This window comes from Moschus berezovskii, chromosome 20 (genome assembly GCF_049115385.1).
Source record: "Moschus berezovskii isolate FMDL1 chromosome 20, NW_MosBer_1.0, whole genome shotgun sequence".
In the NCBI taxonomy this organism is placed as follows: Eukaryota; Metazoa; Chordata; class Mammalia; order Artiodactyla; family Moschidae; genus Moschus; species Moschus berezovskii.
The window spans coordinates 72,830,044-72,842,309 of NC_142479.1; the positions used below are offsets into that span (position 1 = coordinate 72,830,044).

The following is a 12,266-nucleotide window of genomic DNA, read 5'->3' on the forward strand; positions in this document are numbered from 1 at the left end:
GTTAGGAGCAGTACCCGGGTGACCCTGACCAGCACCCGAGGGGCTGCAGGGGAACCGAGCTCTGTGCAAGCCTGTCCGGGGGTGCGGCCTCAGGGACCTCCACAGACAGGTGCTCAGCACACAGGCCCATGAACACCAGCGGGGCCCCACGTTCAGGGCAAGCCCCCTGCCGCGGTGCAGAGGGTCACTCGCTGAGGCGCTGCTGCTCTGGGGGCGCGTGTAGGGTTACCCATTAGACCCGAGGGAGGCTGGCTGTGGTTTTCTATTCACCTGTAAACCAGAGGAACGTGTTGTTTTTCCCCACGAGGTCAACTGTGTCCTTGATCCGGCCCACGAGGCGGTCCATCTCCCGCAGGCCCGCGCTGTATGGCCTTTGATCCCTGGGGTCTGCTGACGGCGGCGTCCCGGCCAGGGGCACGTGCATGTGGGCCAGGCCCACGTACAGCAGGAAGGGTCTACCGCTGGTGCTGAGACGAGAGAGCCGGACCGTGACCTCCCAGAAGGGCCCCGGGGCCCAGCAGAGACCCCGGAACCCCTGTGGCCCAGGAAGCACACATCTGTCTACAACCTACAAAGACACCGTGCAGCTGACCTGGTTAGCGGGTTAGTCTGCGAGTTACTGTCATCGTCAGAACCGCCCTTTAACACTTATTGCAAAACTGACTCACAGAGTCTGAATTCAACCTCATGCGAACGCCCAAGTTCCCTTTCCCGGATGAAGTGTCAGGGGCTCGGGGAGACTGAGGGACAGACCCGCGGTTCGTAAGCAGCCACATCCAGGTTCAGACTCAGACCTGGCCGGGAGCAGTGTGCCAGCCCTGAGCTGCTCATGCTAACGCCCAACGCACACATGCTTTCAGACTTTCTCTGCTCTGTCAGAGCATCCGGGCCACCGTGTCCATTACCAGCCTCCGGCCTTTCTCGCGGATGGACAGACGAGTCAAGGGGACCACAGGGAATTCGAAGGACACAGCCAGGAACGTCCAGACCATGGTCCTGCTGGAGGCCTGGCATCCGGCCGCCCCTCTGCTGATCCTGCATGGTCCTCGGGGGCTCTGCTTCCCTTCTGCATTCCCGGGCGGGGGCAGGGTCAAGGGCAGCATCAGGGACCCTCGGGGAGCCCCTTCCCGCAGCCCATGCCTGTGGAGGGACGGGATTTCAGAGGACTCGGTGAGGGGCGGGGAGACCTCAGGCAGGTTCTCAGAGTGACAGAGGTGTGATTTTGTCACCAGTTGGACCATAAAGAAAGCTGAGTGCCAGAGAACTGATGCTTTTGAATTGTGGAGTTGGAGAAGACTCTTGAGAGTCCCTTGGGCTGCAAGGAGATCCAACCAGTCCATCCTAAAGGAAACCAGTCCTGAATGTTCATTGGAAGGACTGATGCTGAAGCTGAAATTCCAATACTTGGGCCACCTGGTGTGAAGAACTGACTGATTTGAAAAGACCCTGATGCTGGGAAAGACTGAAGGCAGGAGGAGAAGGGGACGACAGGATGAGATGGTTGGATGGCATCACCGACTCAATGGACATGAGTTTGAGCAAGCTCCGGGAGTTGGTGATGGACAGGGAGGCCTGGCGTGCTGCAGTCCACGGGGTCACAAAGAGTTAGACGTCACTTAGCGTCTGAACAGCAAAGAATATCACTTACATGTGGAATCTAAAATATGACACAAATGAACTTATCTAAGAAATAGAAGCAGAGTCACAGGCAGAGAACAGACGTGTTGTTGCCAAGGCTGGTGGGGTTGGGGGTGGAGAAGGGCGACTGGGATTTGGGGATTAGCAAATACAGATTATTGTAAGTAGGCGGATCAACAAGAAGGTCCTACCGATTAGCTATAACTATATGGCCCCATATGACTACAGGGAACTGTTGACAATATCCTGTGATAAACTAGAATGGAAAAGAATATAAAAAAGAATGTGTAACGGAGTCACTTTGCTATACAGTAAAAATTAACACAACACTGTAAATTGACTATGCTTTCATTTAAAAACAACAGCAAAAAAGAATCAGCCTTCAGCATTCCTGCGAGGTCAGGAATCTAAATTCAAGTAAAGACCCAAGGAAAAACGTTCAAAGTCCTGGGGTGAGACCCTTGCTGAGCACGGGCAGGAAACAACAGTCCAGGGACCCCCCAGTGGTTTTGACAAACAAGTCCAGGTGCATCGGGGGTCACAGAGGAGAAAGGAACAGATGGGGCCTCGCGTGTGCTGACTCTTCGGAAACCACGGGCGACCTGGCAGGTCAAGTCCTACAGAGACCAAGTGCCCGAGGATTATTCTCCACCAAGTTAAAAGCCAACAGGATTCATGTGACTTTTCACTCAATAACGAATTAATAAACTCACAAATGCTTCGCCTCTTTCCTACGACAAAGAGTACGTTTGCTGATGTGCTTGTCTTTCTACTGGTCTGTTAACTGGTCTGAACAGCACCATGTCCTCTTCGGGGCATCCATCAACCCCCAGCCAGCTGCTGCTCCCCCAAACCCCCCAGGAGCACTGAGGCCCCACTGCGAACGCAGCGGGTGACAGGCCCCACCAGCCACGGACTGGCTGCCCGCCCCAGGGCACCGTGAAGCCAACGCAGCGCCCGGGTGGGAGAAAGGGCTTTTCCCTCTTCATACCAGCCGTCTGAAAAGTACAAAAACAAGCAGACCAGCGAAACAGTGTTTCTCAGAAAGGCCTGAAAAGCTCATCAGATGCCATCTCTAAAGCCTAAGGCACTGCTCTCAGAATCTGGGTCCCAAGCAGGTGGTGTGCTCAAGCGGAAACGGGCCCATTGAATACCAGCCCCCAGAGACACCCAGGGTCTAACTCCTAGAATCTCTGTTACCTTGTACGACCAAGGGCGCTTTGTAGATGCAATGAAGCTAAGGGTCTTGAGATCAGAGGCTTTTCTTGGACTGTCTTAGTAGACCCTAAGTGTGAAGGTATTAGTCGCTCAGTCGTGTCTGACTCTCTGGGACTCTATGGACTGTAGCCCACCAGGCTCCTCTGTCCATGGGGATTCTCCAGGCAAGAATACTGGAGTGGGCAGCCTTTCCCTTCTCCAGGGGATCTTGTTGATGTGAGGATCAAACCAAGGTCTCCCTCATTGCAGGCAAATTTTTTACTCTCTAAGCCACCAGAGAAGTTCAGTAGACTCTAAACATAATCACAAATGTCCTCCTAAGAGGGAGGCAGGGGGAGGTCCCTGACTACAGGAAAGGAGAGGGCAAGAAGACCCCAGAAGCAGAGATCAGAAGGAAGGGGCCAGGAATTCCCTGGTGGCTCAGTGGTCAGCACGCCATACTTCCACTGCCCAGGGTCTGAGTTCCAGCCCTGTGGGGGAACTAAGATCCTGAAGCCCCTTGGTGTGGCCAAAAAAAAAAAAAAAACAAAACGATGCAACCAGAGCCAAGAAATGTCAACAGCCACCAGAAGCTGGGAGACACGAGAAACTATTCTCGGGACTTTCCCGGGTGGTCCAGGAGCTAAGACTCCACCCTCCCAATGCAGGGGGCCCAGGTTCAATCCCTGGTCAGGGTGCTAGATCCCACACTCTGCAACTAAGCCTGGCACAGCCAAAAAAATAAATGAATATTTTTTAATAAAAGAAAAAGAAACGATTCTCCCTGGAGACTTGAGAAGGAAATGGTCCTGCTGATGCCTGGACTTGAGCCCCCAGAAGACGCATTTCAGATGTCTGGTCTCCAGATCTATAGGAGAATAAATTGCTGTTGTTTCAGCCAACAAGTTGGGGGTAAGTTTGTCACAGCAGGGAACGTGCTCTGCCAACTAATGAGCCCAACAAACGCCCTGATCGCACAGAAGACAGTGGATGGGCCCTGGCCTCGAGGGGTGACACGTGCCAATGACTGGGGCGCGGTTTGGGGAGGGACCTGCACTCCGGCCCTGGTAACCCGGGCCTGCTCAGGTAACCCAGGAGACCCCAGGGCAGGCTGTGTTCCAGCTTGATTGGTTGTTGTTCAGTCCCTCAGTTGTGTCCGATTCTTTGCGACGCCATGGACTGCAGCACGCCAGGCCTCCCTGTCCTTTACCAACTCCCGGAGCCTGCTCAAATTCATGTCCACTGAGTCGGTGATGCCATCCAACCATCTCATCCTCTCTCGTCCCCTTCTCCTCCTGCCCTCAATCTTTCCCAGCATCAGGGTCTTTTCCAAGGAGCATCTCTTCCAGGAGACACACGTGCATCTTTGTTGGGCAATGGGACTCTGCCACGGCTTTGAGCCCAGGTGGGCATGAGGGACATGGGAGTGGATGCAGGGCTCCTCACCTCGCCTGCTGGATGAACTGGGTGGCCTTCTCGGTGTACTTCTGTGCAAGGGCGCTCAAGTTCACGGGCTGCTCCACGATGTTGAGGTTTTCGTACAGAGGAAGGGCCACGTCAGAGTAGCAGTCCCGCTCAAGGTTCCTGTGTGGAAACCACAGATGGTAGAACACTCATTCCCACGACCCGGGCAGTCATGGAGTCGGACAAAACGCCGTGATGCGGCGATGCACATCAATACAGAACACCAAGCAGCCTGGCCCAGATGGCTTTTCCAGCCTCCAACTTCCTCTGAGTGTAAAACCGACATAACACCTCCGTCCACTGCCTGCCAGCAGAAGCATGCACTGCTTGGGCAAGCCTCTGTGAGGCTGTATGTATGGGCACGCGCTGTGTGAGGCTCCCAACGACTTTTTTGAGCTAGGGTGTTATTATTCCTATTTTGCTGGGAGAGAAACTGAGGTCTAAACCAACTGAGATACTCAAGCAGAGTCCCAGAGCCAATCAGTAGCCTTGACTTTTCCCATTGACCTCACTCTCCCAACTCAGGGAGACCCAGGTGGACTCTCCAGCTCCCTGTCACGGCTCCACTGTGACCTGGGCCACCAGGTGTGGTGGCCGTTCCCTGGACAATCAGGAGAAACACTTGCCTTGGTCCATGGTCACACAGACCACAGATCAGAATGCAGGGAGCTTAGAATGTAACAGTGTCTCAATAAACGGCCATTATTACACTGACTACTGCGTTATTAATAAGCCACCTGAGACTCACTTGCCCCCAGCGGCTCAGACACCTGCAAACCTTGCAAATAACCTCAGTGCACGCTCTGAACAAGCAGAGCACCTGGCTTTATCACCTGATTACAGGATATAGCCTTTGTCTGATAGGAAACGTATTGCGTGCCCATTACAGAATATTGGAAAAATACAATGAGAGAGGGAAAAAAAAATGAAAACTTCTTAATGGAACAACTGGAGTGAATGGGCCATGGCCACCACTCTGGCGTATTTCCTTGGGGACTATTAGAGGTGTAAATACAGACGTAGTTCAGATCCGTGTTGATGATTTGCTTCCTGCTTTTTTCACTTACTATTCTATTGTGAGCACTTCCTCATTTCACTGAATACGTTCTGAAAGCATCCTGTTGAGTGCCTGCTCGGCATTCCACCGCTGGGACGCCGGCCTACTGCGGGTGGGGGCGGGGCGCGCAAGGAGCCCTGCGGGCTTTTCCTCTGTCTCCCTCCTTCTGTCCCCTGGCGGGACAGGTGCGTGGTCCAGGACAAGAGAGGGGAGGCTATCCGCGTGGGACCTAGTAGCACCCCCTCCCGTCACTGAGCTCAACAGTCCGAGGAAAGTGGAAAATTCCAATTAAAAATGTGCTGTCCCCGCATCTCCACAGAAAGTGTTCTTGCCCGCCATGCACACAATGCATTTAAAATTTGCACTGAAGGTACGCAACCTTTCTTTGCTGCGACTGCCGGTCCTCCTCAGCCTCTCTTGTCTCCTCTGGATGGACCACACCCCCGGGGACCTGCCCTTGCTCTGATGCCCAGAGCCAACACCTTGGCGAGAATTACCTGGACGGTCTATCGCCCCGGGGACACGCCGGGCAGGGGGGGTGATTGTAGCCAGGCGTGTCGGTGCAGCCCATGTCGTGGCTGTATGGGACCCCAAAGTAGTAGTCAAAGCCTGCAACAGAAGCTCTGGTTAGACTGCGGGCCTGCGTTCTTACACCCAGGACAGAAATTTAATTTTCCGTGGTTTAATTCTGCAGTGTTATGAGTGTGTAATTAAAAGAGGATTTGATGAATATCCCTCAGTAAGTATGCAAGGAAAACATATTGCTGGCTCCCAGCCGCCAAGACTAGATTTGCAAAACATCTTGTGATTAGAGTTAACCCGAAGGGGAAGGAAGCAGTGAGAATTCCTGGACTCCTACCATGCCCAGTGCTGTCCTGAACACAGCAGGAAATATCTGGGGCAAATCTACTACCTGCACAACACTTTGAGGGATAAAAGAAGACATTCTGCCCTCAAGAAACTTCCCATCTGAAGGGGAGATAAGAAATAGAGATTTAGCTTGAAGAGCTGGCTTCCCAGGAAGCCAGCAAGGGAGATCAGAGGAGGAAGGCACCCCAGGATGCTGGGGTGGGGGGTGGTGCTGGGGTTGAGACTGGAATCTTAAAATGCTTCTCAAAATAGCTGGCGTCTCAGTTGGATGCCGAGGGCTGGCAGGATTGGACCTGGGACGGGGGAGGATGTGAGGGTCAAAGTGAGACCTGAAAACCCTGTGTTGACTTTTTTCTGAGACCCCTCCGCTCACCCCACCCCTTCTGCAGCACAAGCTTCTGTGTGACGTTTTCACAGAACTTCCCTACCCAACCCCCCCAGTCCCTGCTTCAGCGAAGCCCTCAGACAATTTGACCTTGTACCACATGGGACCTCACAGGGGCCAGTGTTCCCCGATATGGGAGAACTGGGTCAAGGAAAATGCTGATGGCCTCGCGATGAGGGGGCCCAAGGGGAGACAGAGGGGGTCCAGGACAGGGGCCAGGCGAGAGGCACGTGAGAGGAGGGGGGCCCCGGGTTCCCCAGACCCCCCAAGCGGCCCTGTGAACAAGGACGTCCCGACTCAGGAGAGAGGCCGCCCAGGATGAGTCTTTTCACCAGACACCTCTGTTCCCCAGGTAACCAGTCCCCCGGGGAACCCTTACCTCGGAAGTTGGGGTGGTGAGGGCCATGGTGCCCCAGATGCCACTTCCCTGCAGGAAGACAAGAGAGAGAGGCTCTCAGAGGAGTCCCCAGGGTCCCCACCCCGCTGGGGCGCTGAGCACATGCCCGGGTGCCCGTTGGCTTTGCCCTTCCCTGAGGACACGTGCAGAGACACTACACGCTGTGCCAACGCCCAGCCTGGCTCTCTGGGGCAGAGAAGGAGTCCCCAGGGAGATAGAAAGTGAGGCAGGATGACTCAGGACTCACACAGGAGATGGCCCAGGGAAGGGGAAGACAGGTTACCAGGAGCCCAGACGAGTGAGCAGGCTGAGCTTCTGCCTGCAATGAGGGTGGAGAGCCCACCGCAACCCGCCCTGCATCACGGGCCGCTCTGCCCCCTGGCACTGGGGACCTTGCCAAGGACCCGGGGAGCAGGTGCACCGCCCATGTGGCCCCAGAGATGCTGCTCACGCCTGGTTTCATTATCTCCCCCTGTGGCCAGCAGCAGCCGCCTGCAGAGGCTGAGCGAGGGGCCAGGGACCGGGGCTCCCCGCCCTGTGAGCGTGCTCGCCGGGGATGCGTGGCAAGCCCGGGACTCGCTGCCCTGCCAGTCCTGCCCTGACGAACCCAGGCGGCGAGGGTGCGGTGAGGAAGCAAGGTGTGGTGCAGAGACCAAAGCAGCAGTGTGAAGCGGCCTGAAGGGCGGAGACCAACGGGCAAAGCAGGGCTCGGGCTCAGCGCCTGCTCTCACGGGGCCTCCACGAAACGCTTCCGACCCATCTTCTGTAGACGGATGCGTGCAGCCCAAACAAAGACCTGCTGCATCTACACGAAGTGTGTACGGGAGGGGCTGGGGGGCTGGAGGAGGCCCTTCTCGCAACTGGTCTACAGGAAAAATATGTAATAAGAAGTTAGGGAAGTGAATTAAGCATTAGATGGACTACTTAGATTCAGTATGATGTGGAAATATAAAAATATAGTACAATTTTAAAATTCTCTCTAAAACGATAATAAATATGTAAAATTACACCACCAGGAAATGTAAAATAATAGGAAGGGCAGAAAAGTAGGACCAAGTGGTAGGTATACAACTAGGGAAAAACCCATTAACACAGATCAAGGTTAGAAGCAAACAGGAGCTTCCCTGGTGGTCCAGTGGCTAAGACTCCGAGCTCCCAATGCAGGGCGCTCGAGGTCAATCCCTGATCAGGGAACTAAGACCTCACAGGCCACAGCTAAGAGTCTGCATGCCGCAACTAACGATCTTGCATGCTGCAACCAAGACCCAATACAGCCAAATAAATTTTAAAAAATAAAAAGTAAAGAGATTATAAGCAAGGAGAGAGTGGTGTCAGTGGACTCCATACTCCTTCAGCAGGCTTTTAATTTCCCCTGTAAGTGTGATTCTGGGAAAGTCACAGTCTCAACAAGGAGATACGCTTTGGTATCATGTCCCAGAAAAAAATAAAAGAAGGTATAAATAAAAGAGCGGTGAATAGTTGATCTGTAATCGGTTGCCTTCTTGGGGTTGAAAGGCATGAAGGCGGGGGCAAGTGCGATCCAATCCAGCTGGAGAAGAGCCCACCCCACCCCACCCCCCTCTGAGGGTCAGAGAGCCCAGGAACCAAAGCCCCTCCGCGGCCGGGAGTCACGCGGGCGCGAGGATGCTCGGCCCACTCTGCGCCTCACCGGGATCCGTGCCTCCAGGCGTGGAGACAAGGGGCCGAGAGGACAGCAGGTTGGGGCCTTAACGGTCCCGCCTCCTGCGGACGGGGCGCATCCTCACGGACAATGAAGCCCGCACTCTAGTCCGATGGACTGAAGCCCCTGTGAGGCCCCTGGGCCCAGAGCGGGGCTGAGCGGACGCGCTTCCTGCGGGCCCAGCCGCAGCCCCCGGGACCCTCGGCGCCCGCACCGCGCGGAGGCGGGGAGGGCGGCGCGAGTCCCGCGGCCGCTCTCGGGGAGTTAGGAGGGCAAGCACAGGCGGGAACAAACCATCCTTATTTTTCTGACTTCACTCTGCAGGACAGGCTCGAGGGTCCTCTTTACAGAGAAGTGGAGACGCGGAGGAGGGGAAGCAGGCGGGCCGACCGAGGGGCCGGCATGGACACGCACACGCGACCGCGCGGGGAGCTGCTCTGCAGCCCGGCGCTCAGCTCCCGCCGTGACGACCGCGAGGGGCGGGCTGCGGGGAGGCTCGAGAGGCAGCGGGTGTGTGTGTAACTGTGAATGACTCGAGCCCATGGACAGCAGGGACCGCCACAGCATTGTAAAGCAATTGTCCTCCAATTAAAAAAAAGCGCGGTGGACTGAGGACGCCCCCGGGATCCTGGGTTGTCTTGGCCGCTGTCGAAAGGGGCGGGAGGAACTAGTTCTGCACGTGGTTTAGGCCACTGTGCTCAGCCTCTAACTCACGTCGGACTCTTTGCAACCCCGTGGCCTGTAGCCCACCAGGCTCCTCTGTCCATGCGATTCTCCAGACAAGAACACTGGAATGGGTTCCCCTTTCCTCCTCCATGGGATCCTCCCGACCCAGGGATCGAACCTGAATCTCCTGGGTCTCCTGCACTGGCAGCTGGATTTTTTACCACCAGCACCACCTGGAGAAGGAAATGGCAACCCACTCCAGTGTTCTTGCCTGGAGAATCCCAGGGACAGGGGAGCCTGGTGGGCTTCCGTCTACGGGGTCACACAGAGTCGGACACGACTGAAGTGACTCAGCAGCAGCAGCACCTCCTGGGAAGCCCCAGTCTACTGTTGGGTCTTTTCAATTACTGATACTGAGAGCTGAAAGCATTTCTAGCTTCCACAGCAGGAAATACACACAAGTGGACTCAAGCAGAAGAGATGGCTCTGCAGGCGTGAAGGAAGCAGCCACCACAGTAAGCGCAGGGGACGGGGGTCCAGCGGCAGAGGTCATATTACCAATCATCCCCGTGACGTAGCCAGCCCCCCGCAGCACTTCTGCCAAGGTGGTCTCGTTGAGTGGAAGGCCTCCCACGGACGTGACTGCAAAGTTGTGAGTGACCCCGTTGCGGAGGCCCAGCCGGCCGGTGAGCAGGGCTGCCCGGGAGGGCGAGCAGGTGGAGGCTGCCGCGTGGAAATCCACAAACCTGGGGGAGAGGAGAGTGATGGGGGGGGGGGGTCCAGACACAGAGAGCCACAGCAGTCACCTCCCACTCAGTTCCCAGGGCCCCGGTGCCAGGGAGGAGCGCCAAGGTATCCAGGTGTGGGGCAGGTGAAGAAAACGACAAACCTACACAGCATATTAAAAAGCAGAGACATCACTTTGCCAACAAAGGTCCATCTAGTCAAGGCTATGGTTTTTCCAGTGGTTGTGTATGGATGTGAGAGTTGAACTATAAATAAAGCTGAGCTCTGAAGAACTGATGCTTTTGAACTGTGGCGCTGGAGAAGACTCTTGAGAGTCCCTTGGACTGCAAGGAGATCCAACCAGTCCATCCTAAAGGAGATCAGTCCTGGGTGTTCACTGGAAGGACTGATGTTGAAGCTGAAACTCCAAAACTTTGGCCGCCTGATACAAAGAGTTGACTCATTGGAAGAGACTGTAGCCTCCATGGAGAAAGAGCCAGGCTCCTCTGTCCATGAGATTCTCCAGGCAAGAATACTGGAGTTGGTTGCCCTGCCCTTTATCAGGGGATCTTCCCGACCCAGGGATCAAACCCAGGTCTCCTGCACTGCAGGCAGATTCTTCACCATCTGAGTAAGCACGGAAGCTGAGCCACCAGGGAAGCCCCCTGGTGGCTCAGACAGTAAAGAATCTGCCTGCAGTACACAAGAGCTGGGTTCAGTCCCTGGGTCGGGAAGAACCCCTGAAGGAGGGCATGGTAACCCACTCTAGTATTCCTGCCTGGAGAATCCCATGGACAGAGGAACCTGGTGGGCTACAGTCCATGGGGTCAAAAGAGTCATATACGACTGAGTGATTTTGACGCATATATTAAATGAGATGTCTTTAAACAGAAACACACGTAAAACCAGGTTCTGTACTGATCAGGTGATGAAAATGTTGTCTGCCATGTGAGAAATTAAGTACCCCGAGACTGCCTGGATGGACGGGCCGTCAGAGCTGCTGCGGTCCACGACCCCAGCTAAGGTCATTGGCGTCTAAACACCACGTGTTCGAGCGAGGCCACCTGGACCTCCCAGCCCAGCCGTCTGCCTGCTGAATCTCCCTAGAGTGGCCTCAGTCAACACAAGGCAGAAAAGAACTGCCCACTCAAGAGATGCTCGGACGTCTGACCCCCAGCATCACGAGCTACGATCAGGTGGTGGCTGTTGCAAGCCGCTGACTTTGGGGACGGCCTGTGACTCAGCAGGTCAGCACCTGGGCAGAGATGGCGAGACAGCGGCCCTCCCCCTCCGGCCCCCAGCCTGGCACATGGTGGGCAGCACCCGGCACGTGCACAGTGCATGATGTCCCCACCCTCTCTGCTTTTGTGAACACAGACCAGGCCTTGGCCCCGGAAGATGGGGGGATTCCCGGACACCACATTTCATGGGGGCACACAGCAATGAAGGAACAGTAGCCCCTGGGGGCAGAGACGTGCCCCGTGAGGCCCCAGCCACGCCCATCTGAAAGCACTGGCCTGGGCCCGCGGCCACGCACTTCAAGCAGGCGGGCGATACCTCCACCTGACAGGATGAGGGCAGGAGTCCCACCCCGTGGGGTCCCTGTGTGCCGGGTGTGGCTGCCCCGGGCCCCAGCTCTGCCTTCACACCCAGCCAGCACTTCCCCCCTGGCCCTCTGCCCCTTGTGGTTGGAAGTTGCCTCCCTGCCCTCCCTTGATCGCTGGGCTCCCAGCAGTTCCCAGGCACCAGCTTCTCTCAGAGCATCGCCACCTGCCCGCGGGTCGTGGCCGGCCCGCCACCTGCTTGGGACGCTGGCAGCCACTGGGAGGCGGGGAGGTGAGGAGGGGTGTCCTCTAGACCTTCAGAGGGGCGAGGCCCTGCCAGCACCTTCAACCTGGCTTCCAGCCTCCCGAACCGCGAGACAAGGCATTTCTGGTGTTTTCAGCTGCTCAGTTTGCGGGGCTCGGTTACCGAGGCTCCTGGCAACAAACACACCACGCTACAGACCCCTGAAGTTCACGCAACAGGACGGGGTCCTGGAGCACCTCCCAGCCCCGCCCCTGCCTCCCCTCCACCGCAGGCAGCTCGCTGGCCGACACCTCCCTCGGCTGGAGCTCAGCCTGCACACCCGGACTCTCTTCCCACCCTTCCGGGTTCCGACCTAACCTTCAAAGCCTACCACTGT

At 56.1% G+C, this 12,266-nt stretch overlaps 1 protein-coding gene across 29 annotated transcripts in view; it reads right to left on the reverse strand.

Annotated features, from left to right (window-relative positions):
• Positions 1-12,266, reverse strand: part of ARSG (arylsulfatase G) — a 102,615-nt gene that overhangs the window by 25,105 nt on the left and 65,244 nt on the right. For 28 of the 29 annotated variants that reach the window (XR_016035591.1, XR_016035592.1, XR_016035594.1 and 25 more), the window contains 5 exons: positions 9,914-10,101; positions 6,991-7,038; positions 5,854-5,965; positions 4,282-4,419; positions 271-467 (listed from right to left, as the gene is read on the reverse strand). Coding sequence is in view for 24 of the 29 variants with exons in the window: in XM_055408741.2 (XP_055264716.2) it covers positions 271-467; positions 4,282-4,419; positions 5,854-5,965; positions 6,991-7,038; positions 9,914-10,101 (683 nt within the window). In the remaining 5 variants the exon portion in view is untranslated. Of the gene's footprint in view, positions 1-270; positions 468-512; positions 1,141-4,281; positions 4,420-5,853; positions 5,966-6,990; positions 7,039-9,913; positions 10,102-12,266 lie in introns of those variants that run through there. The other variant, XM_088829409.1, reaches the window with a different exon arrangement.